Here is a 17,767-nt window from a genome sequence, read left to right as displayed (position 1 = left end):
ACTGTGCTTCCGTTCAGTGTCCCCACCAGCGCTCCAAGGCCAGGAATCCCCCCAGGGCTCTCTGTCACATCCTCCACACCTGCTCCTGAAGCTGTTTGCCTTCCGGGCACTGGAGCGTGCTCCCTGGTGTGGAGCTCCGGGCCAGAGGGGGCCAGTAGGGCACCTCCACACGTGGATCCGCACGAGAGTCAGAGCCAGGGGATCTGGAGGCCAAATTCAGGCCCCAGCTTGGCAGCGGAGGATCCTGAGACCTGGGAGGATCCTCCCCCCACCCCCACTGCCAGCCAGTTAAGAGAATCCGCCTTCCCTGTGAGTGTCACGTGCCCCCTAATATCCAGAGGTTCCTGGGGGCCCTGAGGAGGTGCAAACAGACCACCTGGAGGAGTCCCGAACCCCTCTTGTGTGTGCCCCATCCCCCACCCGAATTCAATCCCCAGATGAGGAAGAGGTGCAAAGGGCCGAGAACTGGGTTGAACTTCGGCCCGCACAAGAGGCAGGTAGAGCTGCAGCCGCCTCCTCCCCTAGAAGTGCTGAACACAGCAAATGGAGACCTCGCATCTGTCAGATGGACAGAGTGGGATCTAACTGCCCAGTCCGCTGGTTGTCGTATATTTTTTTCTTTTTTTCCCCCACACTAAGCGGGGATACAACTGCTCAGCGGTCACTGCTTTTCACGTAGTCACAGGCCTCAAAGAACTTACTTGCCTTTATGTTCACTTTAAACCCATTAACTCAGAGCTCACTCTGAAACTGTCTTTTTCTTAAGGCAGAGCTAACCGGGATCAGGGAATCTCTCTAACAGAAATAAACGAGAAAATGGGCCACAGAGCATACGGTGGGACACGGTCCTGGAGAGGCCGTCAGAGTGCCAAAGCCGTCTGTGCTTAATCCCTGCCCCTTGTCACCCAGAGGAGAGGAGCGGGAAGGGAAGATGGGGTGGGGGGGGAGACAGGAGGAAGGGAAGAGAAAGGAAAAGAATTCAGATCATCAAGGCGCATATTAACATTTATACTTGAATTTTGCACATACACGTGTCACAAGTCTTTAAATCCAGGAGAAAAACCCCATCTTTCACTTTGGGGAAGAGGAGAAAAAAAGAAACAGAGGTGGGAGAAGGAGGGAAGGACATAAGGAAGATGGGAAAGAGGAAAGGAAAGCAAGTTTGTTTTTCAAACTGGCTTCACTACATGTTTCATCCAAGCTCTCTGGACACCACACATGTTGTCTTAAATTTCTGTAAGCCCCGCTGTGCAAGCCCTGGGCCAGGAAATGGGAGCCAGACGTGAGCAGATCTCTCTTTGCCTTTTCAATCAGACTTTAAAGGTGCTTCTTAAATACCCTCCAATAATATCAATTCAGTCTGCACTTAGTGTAAGTGAATTTCAAGGAATTACACAGCAAGTCAGATAGCTTTATCTTACATTCTGCAACAGGTCAGGATTGAAGAGACCCCAAGGGAACTCCCTGGCGGTCCAGTTGATAGGACTCTGTGCTGTTACTGCTGTGGGCCCTGTTCAGTACCTGGTCAGGAACTAAGATCCCACAAGCTGTGGCATGTGGCAAAAAAAAAAAAACCCTCAAAATCCCAAGGAACCTTCAAGGGATTCAAATGAATTTTCACTTGATCTCAACTTGTATTTACTGGTGACTCTCTATGTGTTTAATACTGAGCATGCCAGAATAGCCACTCCTCAAATGCTGTCTGCAAACCCAAGGCTACTTAGTCCCTTGTTTAACAAATGGCCTATTCTGGAGTTTCCCCATGGCTAGTTAGCCAAGGAAACTGAAGTCAGCTGAAATAACCCTTAGGTTAAGGATTCACTTTGATTCCGAATTCCACCGATAATGGCGAGGCTCTCCCCTAGATGTCACTATTGCGACTCTCCTGGATATTGCGCCAAAAGGGTGGAACTCAGAAGCCAGGACATGGTAGATGCAGAGTCATGAGGATGATTCCTCTCCTTCTTGGAAGGATTAAAATAGTTTCAACAGACGGATGAAGGGCTATTCACACTTTCCTGAGAGCATCCAATGGCCTCAAACACTTAGGTACATAATTAAGAAACCTGAGTCCACTAGATAACGTCACAGGCTCTGGTTTAATGAGCGTCTCATTGGCCAGACAAGTCTGCTAAGAGCGCTGCTAAGCTGTGCTACTTAAGAACCAAGCAAAGAGGAGTGGGACAAGAGGGGGCTACCGCGTGCTGGGTACCCCCTCCAAGCCGTGCGCTGTACAGGCCATTTGACACCCATAACCTCATTGCATCTTCGCAACATGCACATGTTGGGGTTGACCGTTACTAACCCCACTTAACAGATGCAGTGATTGAGGGTCAGTAACGGGAAGTGATGGAGAAGGAAATGGCAACCCACTCCAGTGTTCTTGCCTGGAGAATCCCAGGGACGGCAGAGCCGTCTATGCTGTCTATGGTGTCGCACAGAGTCGGACACGACTGAAGCAACTTGGCAGCAGCAGCAGCAGCAATGGGAAGTGACAGGTCTGACGTTAGAAGCCTTGACCAGAACCCAGGTGCTTTCTCTGAGATGCACTGTGTCTGTTTTGCTCCAGTGTTAACCTGGAAGCTACTTGGCACTCAGACCACATACTTTCTGGCTGGAATGGTAGGTGTGGCTTGTTTTGCCCCATTGCATTGTTGCATCTTAGTGGAAGCCTGACAGCCCCTGACTTATTACTTGGCAGGGTTCAGCCCATGAATCTGAAGTCACCTGCTGGCATTCCCCTGGGAAGAGGAAGTCCAGATGGCTCATCAGTGCTTGTTTTCCAGGCACCCATAGCTGTCTAGTCAGTTTTCAGGCCAGTGTATATGGTGGCTGCAAACCCACTTATCCCTACATTTAAGCCTCTCTGCTGCATGGGAAGACTGGAAATCAGAGCAGAGCCCAGGACTAGGAGTCAGGGACTCTGTGCTCTGGACCCAGCTCTGCCACTGACCTGCTGTGCGGTCTTGAGCCAGTCCCTCTGGATTCAGCCTCTCCACTCGTAAACCTAGCATCACAGTCAACTTGGCATCCAATGGTCCTTTTGGGTCTAATACTTCGAGATCTGAAGAAGGGTTCCCATCTTCATGTTGCATTGTTCTGACTTCTATCTAGAACATGACCCTTCCAACCACCTAAAGCAACATCTCTCTCCCTGTCTCTGTCTTCGATGCACCTGGCCAGGAGGGCTTTGTTGGCAAATGTTTCTCTCCAGGCTTCCTAACAAAGTCCAAGAAAATTTCATGATCCTTCTAGAGGAGACTGAAGCTTGAGAGGATGGCTTACAAGTCTTGCCCACCTGAAGGCCTTGGTTCTCAGGAGTACCTACAGAGAACCTGAGTTGCCTGGAAGATGGAATGCCCAACAGAAGCAAGGGGTCCAGACTGTGGCCCAGCCCCACCATTGACTCGGGGTGACCTCGGACAAGCCTGCTTGTGGGGGCAACACTGGGGAGCACGTGTGTTTTGTAGTTACCAAGGCTGGGACGAATGATTTCTCAAGGAACTTCCAGTTCTGTGAACCATGAAAACCCTTACAGAACCAGGCTGTTCATAACTTAGGTTATTCCCAGACCTAAAACCCTCTGTTCTACTGCTGCAGGTGTCCGGAAATCTTAACGTGTAGACAGACTCCTAGCTGGGGCAGAGAAACATGCTCAAAAGATAAGACAGTTGGAGCTGGGACTGACTTTGTGTCTCTGCAGCAGGCTTCGCAGTGTACACTTGAGTCTACACAGCCAGCTAGAATCAGCTAGAAGGACCCTTCTGGATCATCTGATCCACCCTGCTCTTCATCTAGCTTGAGACACAACCACCCAGACAAAGGAAAGTTCTGGATTCTAACTCCCGGGCCATCTACTTGCCAAGATGTGCAGACTGTTCTCACTTCCCCTCCCTAGGGTTTAGTTCTCCAAATTAAACCCCTAGGTGCAGCTAATTCGGTTGGGAAAAAATGAAACAGAGGTATGTTTTGCTCCCAATGCTCCCCAAATCCAAACTTCCAGGAATACTATAGGATTCCTGTCTCATAACCAAAAAAGGTCACATCATGGGCTCAGAGAGCAATAACGAGACTCAAAGGCACATGGCCGACGACCCATGGAATATTCGTCTAGGTCTTGACAAGAGTCACACGACTCTCGCACCAGCCCAACACAGTTCTGAACATCACTGACTGGTCCAATATTTGAGCTGCCAGCACTGTGACTTGCAGTGTATGTTGTATGTCCTTAATGAAAGTCTTCCCACTGACTCATCCGGGAAATGGGGACAAGAGCGGTTTTCACTGTTAGCTGAGTGCATTATCTCCTTAAACTTCCAGAAGCCATGTTGTTTGGGCCCACAGCGCCAGCCCCCATCAGCCCTGGCCCTCCTAACAGCCTTGAAAGATGCTTAGGACCAGCAGTGTGCCTTCTCCAGGCTCCTCTCCACGTTCAGCAGTTCCATTCCACCGAGAGCTCCTCCGGAGCCCTGCTTCCCAGTCCCTTCCCTTGGCCAACTCAGTGATGTCATTCTTCAAGAGAGTTGCCTCTGTTTATCCTTCTTTTTGAAACATCTAACAGATTCTTTAAGAAAAACTAAGATACACCATGGCATTTGACTTCAGGAAATGCAAAAGCTTCAAAATAAGTTTTTTTTTTTTCCATCCTTGGGTTTCTCAGAATTACAGCTGAGGTCAACCCAACAAACATGCAAAGACCAAAGGGGAAAGAAAAAAAAAAAGAACCTGCATGTGTGAGAGGCAAGTCCAGGCTTGTACTTCTACATCCACGTGTTAAGAGAGGCTCAACTGACAGATGCCACAAGTGACAAGGTGGGAGGGGTCTTGGCCGAGGAGGAGAGTCTGTTCACGGTGTGATGTGCTGGCCTGAGCCAAAGGCTTGAATCTTAACCTCCCGTGTAATCTAGCCTGACCTGCAGGACCAAAGAGAGAATGAGGCCAGGTGTCGTCCAGCCTGGAAGGCGAGGTCAGGCGAAGCATCCGCATTCCCTTCCTCAAGCCCTGAGAACTGAGCTGACATCCACGGGAAGGAGCACAGACAGACTACATGATTCAACTCAACAAACATTTACACAGTATCTTCTGGGCTGGCAGTGGGGATGTGGAAACAGTAGTCTCTGCCCTGAGGATGCATGCTCCAATGGAGAGGGCAAATAGGCAAACGGAAGGGAGGGTCAGAGAAGGGTTCCCAGAGCGGGTGGCTGCCAGGCAGTGCTTTAAACAAGGCACAGCTTGCCAGTGAAGAGGGGGATTCCAGATGAAATGGAAAACCAACATAATATAAGTGGGGGCATCCCAAGGGCCCAACCTCCAGTAGAATGGTCAAAAATCCACTCGGGCATTAGAGTCAGACAGCCTCAGCTTGAATTGCTCCTCTACCACTGACTAGCTATGAAAATGTGACAAGCCACGTAACTTTTAAAGACTCAATTTCCTTATGTACAAGAGAGAAGTGTCTAGAGTACCTTTCTGGTGGGGTGATGGTGAGAACGAAATAAAATAATGCATGTAACAGGCTTAGCAGAGTAAAAAGAAAATAGCCATTAGTCACTGTGCGTCAGCTGGTATTACCATTCCCAGCACCACCACCACTGCTGCCGGGACAAGTACAAGAGACAAGGGGAGGAGGGGAGGTGCGGGAGGAGACGGCATTGTCCATTAGGGATTAGAGCACAACGGAACGCAAGTGCCATGGGGAGGAGCTTGGCCCCGATCCTGCAGTCACAGCGGGGTCAGAAAGGGGTTGCAAGCGAAGAAACACAGCCAGACATGTCTGTCTGCGATCCCTTTTGACCTGATGTCCCACACCCCCCAGGAAAGAAGGCTGGGCCTTCTGCTCACAGCCACCGCACATTTGGGAATAAACAGCGCTCAGTGTCCCTGCTGGCCTACTGGCTAGAATTCGGGCTTTCGCTGCCTTGGCCCAGGTTCAGTCCCCGGTCAGGGAACTGAGATTCCATAAGCTCTGTGGGGCATGGCTCAAAAAAAAAAAAAAAAAGAATGAGCAGTCCTCCTTGCCTCCTTGCTGTGACTGTACACAACCCAGGAGTGGGCTGCAGGCAGGACAAGATCCCTAGCTGGAGGATGAGTGAGAGATGAAATCAAAAGAACAATGGCAGCTAGCCCTCCAGCCCTCCTCACCAAAGAGACCTGTGGACCCGAGCCTCTTTACACCTCCAGGGAAGATAAGAGTGAAAACAGACCCCTGCTTCTGCTGGGGGTGCCTCTAGCAGTGAGCTCATTCAGACAGCAGGGGGAACTCTTCACTTAACTTTCTACCACTGCAAGCCCCCACTGTAAGGAAAGCCAGGAGGGATTTTCCCAGGCCAGGACAGAGGGCAATGTAGAAGATTGTGGCGAGTCCAACAGATGCTACTCTAAAATCCCCGTGAGCAAGCCTGCTAGGATGTGGTCACTTTGACTGAATGGCTGCCTAGTCTCTGACAGATGGACTCATCGGTCATCTCTGTCATCTCTGGTGACATCATCCAAAAGATGTCAATGTCAGATCCTGGATCTGCCAGTTCTATAGATTAGGGAAACCAAGACCCAATGATAAGAAAAAAAATGCCCAGAATAAGTTGAATTCCTGAGTTGTTCCAGGAAATGTATAGCTTGGTTCTGTGCATACAAAATAGTTACTATACTAAGAAATGAAGCTGCCATCACCAGTGAATACATTTAAAATATTCTGATTTCTTAAATTCCACAATGACATAAACATTGTCTTTTCTCCCTGCCAAGGAAGCTCCATATAGCAGGTCTCTATGATCTAATATCCTTTTATTTTTTTTTTTTTTTTTTTTTTTAATATTATTTTATTAGTTGGAGGCCAATCACTTTACAACATTTCAGTGGGTTTTGTCATACATTGACATGAATCAGCCATATAGTTACACGTATTCCCCATCCCGATCCCCCCTCCCACCTCCCTCCCCACCCGACTCCTCAGGGTCCTCCCAGTGCACCAGGCCCGAGCACCTGACTCATGTATCCCACCTGGGCTGGTGGTCCGTTTCACCATAGATAGTATACATGCTGTTCTTTCAAAACATCCCACCCTCACGTTCTCCCCCAGAGTTCAAAAGTCTGTTCTGTACTTCTGTGTCTCTTTTTCTGTTTTGCATATAGGGTTATCGCCACCATCTATCTAAATTCTGTATATATGTGTTAGTATACTGTAATGTTCTTTATCTTTCTGGCTTACTTCACTCTGTATAATGGGCTCCAGTTTCATCCATCTCATTAGAACTGATTCAAATGAATTCTTTTTAACGGCTGAGTAATATTCCATGGTGTATATGTACCACAGCTTCCTTATCCATTCATCTGTTGATGGGCATCTGGGTTGCTTCCATGTCCTGGCTATTATAAACAGTGCTGCGATGAACATTGGGGTGCACGTGTTTCTTTCTCAAAATGGATTAAAGATCTAAATGTAAGACCAGAAACTATAAAACTCCTAGAGGAGAACATAGGCAAAACACTCTCCGACATAAATCACAGCAAGATCTTCTATGACCCACCTCCCAGAATATTGGAAATAAAAGCAAAAATAAACAAATGGGACCTAATGAAAATTAAAAGCTTTTGCACAACAAAGGAAACTATAAGTAAGGTGAAAAGACAGCCCTCAGATTGGGAGAAAATAATAACAAATGAGGAAACAGACAAAGGATTAATCTCAAAAATATACAAGCAACTCCTGAAGCTCAATTCCAGAAAAATAAACGACCCAATCAAAAAATGGGCCAAAGAACTAAACAGACATTTCTCCAAAGAAGACATACAGATGGCTAACAAACACATGAAAAGATGCTCAACATCACTCATCATCAGAGAAATGCAAATCAAAACCACAATGAGGTACCATTACACGCCAGTCAGGATGGCTGCTATCCAAAAGTCTACAAGCAATAAATGCTGGAGAGGGTGTGGAGAAAAGGGAACCCTCTTACACTGTTGGTGGGAATGCAAACTAGTACAGCCACTATGGAAAACAGTGTGGAGATTTCTTAAAAAACTGGAAATAGAACTGCCATATGACCCAGCAATACCACTTCTAGGCATACACTCTAATATCCTTTTAAAATTGAACACTAGGATGTGTTTACCTCTTCTGTCTGGCAAAATGGCCTTGAGGAGGAAGCCTGGTCTCTGAAATCAGATAGACATGGGAGTGGCTATCAGGGTTTCCTCCAACTTGCAATGACCTTGTATTGCTGACCACATCAGACATCAGCATTAGCCTTGCAGAGCTATTCTGAGAATTCAATCAGCACAGAAGTACACTCTTAAAGGAAGGATGGCAATAATTACTACCAGCCTTAGTGTTCTAACCACCACTGCCTGGCTGAGTCACACAGGACAATGCACTGAACTTGTATAGTGCCCGCGCTTTTTTCCATCTCTCAAAGGGATTTAATCAGCCCTCTCTCACAGAGCTGTTGCAAAACTCCAGTGAGGTGGAGTATATTAAGTGACAAGAATGGCACCAGGTACATACAGGAACTCAGGCCCTGTTTATTTCCTTCCTCCAATTTCCACAATCTTTTGTAAAAGTCCATGTGGAAGCAATCAAATTTAAAGAAAAAAAAAACAAAACTCCTAAGGTACTTGATGGCAAAATGAGAAAAAAACAGGTTTTCCTTTTATCCCCCAAATGGAAACAGAATAGCAATTGTCTCCATCAAACGGTCATGGGAAAAGATCTCGTGTCTCCAGTTCCCAGAGCGGAGAGAGGCATTTAACCTGCGTTCTTATTTTTAGGGAATTGCTCAGAGGACATCTCATGTATCCTGGAAAGGGCTCCATTCAAGAAGTCATGGGCCTACCTCCAAGGTCAGTAACCAAAACCAGGAACCCCAACCATATGAGGGTCACTTCCTATGGCCTTTCTCAGATTTCTAAGCCAGAGGTCACAAGTAGAGGCTCATGGCCAAATGTGACCTGCATGTGTATTCTGTTTAACCTGTGTGATCATTTTTATAATTTAAATTTAAATGGCTTAGGGGGAGAGGGGAGAGGATCACTCTCAAAAGCTGCAAGATTCCTGCTTCCTAAACCTCATTCACTCCTTTACGTTTGCCTCCCTGGCCTGTGAGGGAATTGGTGTTCCACCCCCACCCATCTTCATTCATCTATGGGCTGCAGGCCAAGGGTACTGTCCTTTCCCTCATATGTGGGAAGCAGGCTCTTAATCTCTGCCTCTATCAAGTCATTCACAAGAGAGCCACAAAACTTCCTGGTGTCCAGATTGATAGCTTAATGACCATGTTGGCACAGGCCCCACTTGCATATTGCAGCATGCTTCAGGTAAGAGATCCCTTAGAGACGAAATAACAACAGGCATTTATGCTAGGATAGATGAGGTACAGCAGAGATGGCCAAGATTCTCTGCAATAGCCATCCTGCTCATTTTCAAAATTCAATTTGGCAGTTAGATTAGTTTTCATTCTTCAGTGGAATTGCAACGAGGTTTAAAGGAAAGCAATTAAAATGAACATGCCAGCTTCCCAATTCTGAAAGACACCTGGACCCATCAGGGCTGATTTTGACTTGTCAGTGAAAAGACTCAAGAGCCTTGGCTTCTGACACCAACATGTCTGCTTGGAGGGCCTGCTAATTCTCTGCTCCTCTATAAATCCCAGCTGGGAGGAATCCCATAATGTGAACTTGAGAGGTCTACACAATGGTGTCTGGCTGCCCTTTTTAGAGAGAGGAAGACATTTAAAACTTCAGAAAATGAATAGTTAAGGGATGCATCTGAATGTGAAAGAACAGACTGAGGTTCTCCTAGACTTCTTGATGCCTGAACTGGTTACTAATTGAACAAAACTGAATGCTTTTTCTCTGATACTTTGTGCAATGCTTACCCAATAGCAGTCCCCTATTGATCAACTGTTCATTGATTGATTGAATATATGTCCAGGATAGTCCAAAACTTATAAGGAGAACAGTCCAGGAACTTATGGTCTGAAAAGGGAAAAGTAGAACTTATAATAATAATAACAGAGTGATAAAATGATTAAGTGGAAAACAATTACCTCTGTAGGGGATAAAGGTCTAGGACTGTGTGTTTTCTGACCCTCCAGCTTTATGCTTTAGAGAAAAAGCAGAGGGATGGTTTTCTACCTGTACCTTAAACACTCAGCAATGCCTGGGACTCACATGCAAGATATTCCAGATGGCTGAACCAGCAGGCATTATTACAGAAAACATGGGGCTTGAATTGGGAAACTTGAATAAAGATTTCAAATTTTCTAATCTGCATCTGAAATTTGCCTAATGACTCTGAGGTCCTTTTGTCTTTCTCCTTCCAGTGTCAAAGCATATAAACAAAACCAAGTTGTCTTGGAACAAAGATGGCATCACCCACGGAGTCAGATATCAGGACGGGAACCTGGTGATCCAGTTCCCAGGCTGGTACTTCATCATCTGCCAACTGCAGTTTCTCGTGAAGTGCCCAGAGCATTCGGTCGACCTGAAGCTGGAGCTCCTCATCAACAAAGATGTCAAAAAGCAGACGCTGGTGACAGTGTGTGAGTCTGGAGTGCAAACCAAGAACATATACCAGAACCTCTCCCAGTTCTTGTTGGAACACCTTCAGGTCAACACCACCATATCGGTCGAGGTGGATAAATTCCAGTATGTGGATACAAACACCTTTCCTCTTGAGAACGTGCTGTCCATCTTCTTATACAGTAGTTCAGACTGAACCACCCCTCCTGGCCTTTGGGAAGAAAGCAACTCCCTACCACACAGCACTTATCCTTCCAGACACTTGGGGAAAAAAAAAAGAAAACTTTAGGCCAAGACTGAAAAACACAAAGGGAATTAAATAGTACACTTCCATCCCCCGGGAAGATCCAACTCAGGGTTAAAAAGAGACTTTTGAGTGAAGTATCTTCCAGACAGAAGGCAGGGACGCAATGTGGCATGGTGAACAGAGCCACACATGGGAAGCAGGAGGCATGGGTTTAGGCCCAGCCCCATCACTAACTCACTCTGTGACCCGGAGCCAGTCCTTTCCCTCCCCTGGAACTTGGATTTCATGTCAGAAAAGCCACGGGGCTGAGTTTTAATCTTTCCAAGTCTGCTCCATCTCAGAAGAGCAGCCTCTCTCGCCACAGACCTGAGAACTAAGATCCCAGGCGCTGCTCCCGAAGCCCCCCGCCAAAGGAAAGGCCCCCACATTGGCACTTAGTGACGGCACTTCGTAGCCTTCCGGCTGTCACGTCACCTCAGCAGAGTCGCGAGTTGGGGACGAGGGGCAGGACACCTTGCTTGACAAACGGACTGAACAGTAGGATCTAAAGTCTGCGAAACTGACCATCCTGCATCTATTGCCTTGCGGGTATTTGGAAAACCACCCGGCCAGGCTTGACTCCGCCGGAACCGAGAGTGACAATAAGACACACAGCTTTTGATTCCCGTCAGGAAAGTGCCGTGAGTTCGGCAGGTACTCAGCCCGCGTGCAGCCGTCACGGTGATCAGCCGTTTGGTAAGAGAAGAGCAGCTGCTGTCTCCCACATGAACTCTTTCCCCACTTCAAACAGCTCTCAGGAAACCACTCTGTGGAGGGTTTTTAAGGCCTCACTGTGTTGTTGATAGACAATGACTCTGAAAATGGTGAGGACTTCTGACGAACAGCCGCCCCCTCTCCTGATCTGGATGGTCAGGACATTTCAACCTAGGTTTACATTTGTCCGTCTGCGAGGGAGCACCTTGTTTGAGAGAAGGACCACTGACTTGAAATATAAGCTCGTGAAGTTATGCTTCAGAGGGAAAAGGAATGCCTTAACTGCTATGTAAAGGAAGGGAGTAAAATTTGCATTTTTCTCAATCAGGAGGAAAGAAGAGAAAGGAGTAGGAACTCAGGAGAGTTTGTCAGAGAAGGACTAGAAATGGTTTCAAAGAAGGGAAGAAAAAGAACAGCAGTGGTGGTATGGGTGAGAGGGACTTCAGAGAATAGAAATGGCTAAGGGAAAGATTAATTTGCTGAGCCAGGTGTTAGACTGACCGCTTCCTAGGTCTCCACTAAGAAATGTTCAGTAAAGTCTACATTTCTCTTCAACACTTTCTGGAGTAGATTCTTTGGGAGGAGTGGGCATTGGAAGAGATGTTGAATTCAGCAAGTCAAGTGGTCTGTGGTAAAAAAAAAAGAAAACATAGATAGGTTTTGAGGACCCAAAGCCACAGAATAAGGGGGCACCTGGCATTTACACCCTAACTCTGTAGGACAAACTAATCCTGATTAAACCAACTCCTGCATTCTTGGAAACGTATCTGCAACCTAAGCATGTGGAAGCCAAGTAAATTTTCTACTGTCTCATATATTAACTTGAGAAAGTTTCCATTTTCATTTTTAACCAACACGCCAGAGCAGAGGTACCTGACATTTACCTCCTGAGGGGTTCCTAATCTCAGTCTCTGTCGAGCAATGGCCTGAAAGCCAGCATCTGAAGACACAGAATTTAAAGGAATCCAGTAGTGAGACAAACAATTATAAGAGAATAATAATCATATTAATAATCATTAATAACCCAATATGGGGATAATATGGAACCCCTGGTGGCTCAGATGGTATATAGAATATGCCTTGTAATGCAGGAGACCTGGATTCAATCCTCGGGTTGGGAAGACCCCCGAAGAAGGAAATGGCAACCATAGGGAGTGGATGGCCTAGAAAGTTTAAAAATGGAATTCTGCCACTCCCTGAGGGTTACCAAGCCCCTGGAAATGCTGTGAGCAAATGACACCATCTATGCAAGTAAAATAAGTCATTTTTCAAACTGGGAGTCCAGGCTGCCTAAAATTATGCCTCTTTGGTAAAAATTCATCTGGTGCTCACTCATTCTGCCCTCTACCATCCCCAACACATAAATACACACACACACACACACACACACACACACACACACAAACTATACTTGTAGAACTTGCAGAGGAGGGTGATGGACGAGTTGATGAATAATAACAAGCGAGGATAAATGTATATCTGCCCTTGGGAAAATTCACAGGACTGCCTTTTTCCACATTTGGGGACTTCTTCCTCACCCATTTCTCCATCACACATGGATGCCTCCTCATCCAATTCCTTCTCAGAATCCCCACATCACACAATTCTTAGCAGGGAGAAGGGCCCCACAGGTCCAGGGGGGCTGATAGGATCAGGCACCAAAGAAAGGAGTGCAGGAGAAACTGGGCAGGATTCACCGAACGAGGGAGCCTTCTAGAATCCCCGGAACACCGCTGACTGTCCTGGGGGACAAAGCCGTTAAGAGCACAGAGGAGTTAGTCAGTATCATCTCTGGAAAGATACTGAGAGATCAGCTGAGCCAGTGTTGGAATGCAAGCCCACTACAGGGCAGAGATTGAGGTGGGGATTTAAGCCCAGCCTCCTGACCCCATTACTACCCACCAGACCCTTCTGCCCCCGCTGTGAAAGTGAAAGTGAAGTCACTCAGTCGTGTCCAAATCTTTGGGACCTCATGGACTGTAGCCTACAATGCTCCTCTGTCCATGGGATTTTCCAGGCAAGAGTACTGGAGTGGGTTGCCATTTCCTTCTAGCCTTTTCATAATTCCTCAAGTCACATCCGTCCAGCACTGCCCTGAAGCAGGCCTCAATCATCAGTGATTCCTCTGTTTCTCCCTGACTCTCAAAACAATTCCGGATCATCATTCTAATGTGAGACAGGTGGTCTGTAGATTTTTGTACATGGTCAAATCATGGAAAAAGTTTAGGGTCCCATGACGTAAATGTTTCATTGCTCAGAAAATGAAGAAATATATAATATGAACAATGTTTTGCAGTAAAAAAATTAAAAGCTTGTTTTATTTAAGGTTACATAGATAGGTGAGTGTATATATATATGTGTGTGTGTAAGTAGGTATGCACCTATGTGTGTACATATACGTATACTCTATATATGCATATGTGTATGTATGTATGTATATACACTGTCCCCTAATAATTGCTTTACAGGTCATCTGCTTAAACTGGGGTCAGGGGAAGAAGCCTGATTATTGCTCTGGGCACTGCAAAGTTTATATATTTTTGTATTTATTTTTAATTATGAAAAGAACAAAAAGTAGTATTTCTCCCATGACTCACCAGTATTTAATAACTATTAATATTTTAGTATATTTGCTTCTGCTTCTTTAAACAGTAAAAGTATAGGCAGAGCTGAAGCCGCCCCAGTATGTTCACTTCCCTGCCCCCTCTCCAGAGCTAACCACAGCCTGGGCGTCTGCATGCCCCCATCACCAGGTGGCTCAGATGATAAAGAATCCACCTGCAATTCTGCAGGAGACCTGGGTTCGATTCCTGGGTCAGGAAGATTCTCTGGAGAAGGGAATCTCCACTCCAGTATTCTTGCCTGGAGGGTTCCAGGGACAGAGGAGCCTGACGGAGGCTATAGCCCATAGGGTCACAAAGAGTTGGACATGACTGAACTGAGTGATAAACACGTTCACTTATATGGCTTTATATTTGTTTCCCCATAGGAATACATAGTACAAGTCTGTGTGATTTTAAAATTTTCAATAAATGATATCCTACCTTATATGGCATTTTGTGACTTGAAATTTTCATATAACATTAAGGTTCCGAGATTTATCTAAGCTGACACACACAGATCTATTAATAGCTCATTCATTTAACTGCTATTATACTATTTCATTATACTATTTCATTGAATGAGCATCAGAGTATGCTCATTCTCCTATGGACAAGGATGTAGCTTGCCTTCTGATCTTGCTGCAATGAGGATCTTCCTGCATAGTTCCCATCCCTTATTGCCAGTTTTCAATACAGCAAAAGAATTCTCTTTAAAATTAGAAATAGTACCCTAAAGCTACTAAGTTCGCCTTGACCAGTGAGGGTTTAGACTCCTCTGAGGTCACAACTCACAAGCTGGAGCCTTGGAATCTAAAGAGCCATTTCTGTATTTCCTAAGAACCGCTTTGCTCTGTGCTGCCATCCCACACAAAGTCCTGGGTGCCAGTGTGGTGCCAGGCCCCAGCCCAGGTGCCAGCCTGTGTGCCACGGCTCCACCAGGCTGCTGAGAAATCAGCTCCAGTTAGCGTGTGCTTGGAACGTCTTGCCAAAGCACTCCAGGGCTCCCCTGGACATGGTTCTCTTTCTGGAGAATGAATGAAAGATCCAGACTGCAAGAGGGGTAAGCGCAACACCAGAAGGAAATCTCTCCCCTGAGACCAAACATCCATGTTCCTTGGGCTCAGGTCTCTCTTCTCTTCTCACTCCACACTGTCTCCCTGGGTGAGTGAACCAACCCCCTTGCCTTCAAATGACATTTTCATGCCAATGACTGCATCATCTCTACATTCAGTTTGGTTCTTTTCCGAAAATCCAGTCCAATACATTCAGTAGCCATTGTGCGCGAGTTCTCTCTGAGACCTTGCAGTGGAAGCCTGAACTCAGGGACTGGTGCAGTGGCTCGCAAGCTTTGCTTCACTTTCTGACCGTGACCCCGAGGGGGAGAAAAGAAAAAAAGAAAACCCTACTTTGCAAACAATGCATTTGTGCGTGCACATACAAACAACACACACACACCGAAGACAAACATTTCATTAAGCAACACTTGCCCTTATCTGTGACTAAGGAAATACTCTTGTTGTGACCACCCGAACTGATTTTATGATGTTCTCATGAGTCCTATCCCACAACTATTCAAGTTTGCCTTTCCCTGTCCCACAGGTGGGAAAGTGAAAAACAGACTTTCCTTATTCCCTTGCAGCTTAGGCTTTAGAATGGCTTGGTCTTAGATTTTGGAATGTTCATCCACTCACTCGGCACGCACAGCTGTGGAGGCCTGTGGTTATCTTGTAGCTGCAGGGGTCTGCCGGGGTTCCAGTGTCCAGATAAGCAGGTGTGGCGAGCCTGGCTGTAAGGAGAGGAGCATCCATTCTGCTGACATGGTCTGTTGCAGATTCACGTCGGTTCTAGAGCTTGCAGTAGCAGCGGCTTCCTTATTGGGCGTGGTTTCCTGTTTGAGACGGTGGTGTTGTGGCTGTGAGGGGGCAACTTCCTGACTGCAAGACTGTTGAAGAGACAGCAGGGACCACAGAGGCTCAGTTCCAAGGAGCAGCCTTAGAGGTTGCTCCTGAGAGCTCAACCTGGATTCTGCTTCCTCAGCCCTCTTGATAATCTGTAAGCCATTTAATGCACGCATGCTAAGTTGCTTCAGTTGTGTCCAACTCTTTGTGACCCCATGGACTGTAGCCCGCCAGGCTCCTCTGTCCATGGGATTCGCCAGGCAAGAATACTGGAGTGGGTTGCCATGCCCTCCTCCAGGGGATCTCCCTGATCCAGGGATCAAACCCACATCTCTTACGTCTCCTACACTGGCAGGCAGGTTCTTTACCCCTAGTGTCATCTGGAAAGCCCAAGCCATTTAATACACTGGGATAAATGCCTTCCTGCTAAACGAGCTGGAGTGAAGTCTGCTCCCTGCAACTGATCCCTGATGGATACAAACTCAACATGTATACAACCGACCTCATGATACACATCCCACACTTGTCACCATCCCTGTGTCCAAATCCCAAGGACTACCCGAGACTCCCATGACCCTTGTTTCCTACCTCCCACCCAAAAATATCTGTCCAATATCTCTCAGTCCTCTGGTCCCAGCCACCATCACCTCGTGTGCACCATTCCCATCCCCTCTTAACTCACATCCTTGTCTCACTCCTTACAAATTACACCTCCAGACAGAAGAACAGCTTTCCGTTGTTCTTGGAACTGACAGCAATAATGATCATTTATCAAGCTCTTATATGTTATGCACTTGCCATGTACTCACTCATTCCTCAAATCAGCCCTAGGAGGGAGGCATTATTACCCCCACACTGCCGGCAGCAATGACACTGAGATTCTGAGACACAGAGGTGTGGTCAACATCACACAGGCCAGGGGTGGCTGAGTTGGGATTCAAGCCCTGGTGTGTGAATATCCACATTTCAACATCCATGCACCAGCTGCTATGAGCCCAGCCTCCCTAAAATCCAGGCTTTCCAAACCAGCCGTGTCTCTCTATATATCCTGCCTTTCTCTTCAGCTTCACACCTGTATACCCACCTCCCACCTCCTACGTCCTCTGCTCAAATGACACTGAACTTCTCCCAATTCCTCAAACCTTCTGTGTTCAGCCTTACTGCCAAATATTTGCATATGCTTTTTCCTTCTTCCTGAAATGCTCATTTTACTCTCTTTTACTTACTAACTCCTATCATTGTTCTGAGCTCCTCAACAAAGTCCTTCCGGCTCTTCTGGTCCCACCTAATCCCCTGCGGTCTCCATTCACTCTTGCCGCATCCTTAACTGCATGACATTTCACTGTCCACCCCGGTTCTCCCTAGAGCTCCTCCCCAACATCCAAAGTCCGCAACAGCCGGGACCCCATCAGTTGTATTCAATGCTCAGCCCAAACAGTCTAGCACAGTTCCTGATATATCAGACAGCTGTTCTATAGTTATATTTCTTAAATAAGTAACCAAAGAAAATCTTTGTAAACATGGGCCTTATTCTAGAGGCAAGATATCAAATAAGCCACAAAATTTTTTTAAAACTTAAGAAGATTGAAAGTCATCTTTTCTCTTATGAATGTTTTGCAGCACTGAGGAGAGTAATGAATGCTGATTAAAGAGAGGACAAATTTTCAAAAAACAAAATTCACCTCTGCCATCAGAGAATGTGGAAAAAGACAAACTCTGACTTACTTCATTGAACCTTTTCTATA

General features: G+C 46.5%; 1 protein-coding gene across 2 annotated transcripts in view; it reads left to right on the top strand.

The window, feature by feature from the left end:
- TNFSF8 (TNF superfamily member 8) overlaps positions 1-14,767 on the top strand; it is a 31,974-nt gene extending 17,207 nt beyond the window's left edge. Inside the window, exons 3-4 of one of the 2 annotated variants that reach the window (XM_065946908.1) lie at positions 8,770-8,841; positions 10,323-14,767. In XM_065946908.1, coding sequence (XP_065802980.1) covers positions 8,770-8,841; positions 10,323-10,717 — 467 coding nt within the window. In that variant the 3' untranslated portion in view covers positions 10,718-14,767. The remainder of the gene's footprint in view (positions 1-8,769; positions 8,842-10,322) is intronic. The other variant, XM_065946909.1, reaches the window with a different exon arrangement.
- Positions 14,768-17,767: the final 3,000 nt, after the last annotated feature.

The sequence above is a fragment of the Muntiacus reevesi genome, chromosome 10 (genome assembly GCF_963930625.1).
Source record: "Muntiacus reevesi chromosome 10, mMunRee1.1, whole genome shotgun sequence".
Lineage (NCBI taxonomy): Eukaryota > Metazoa > Chordata > Mammalia > Artiodactyla > Cervidae > Muntiacus > Muntiacus reevesi.
The sequence above is the reverse complement of the archived record's forward strand: the minus strand, read 5'-3'. Positions and strand labels throughout refer to the sequence as shown.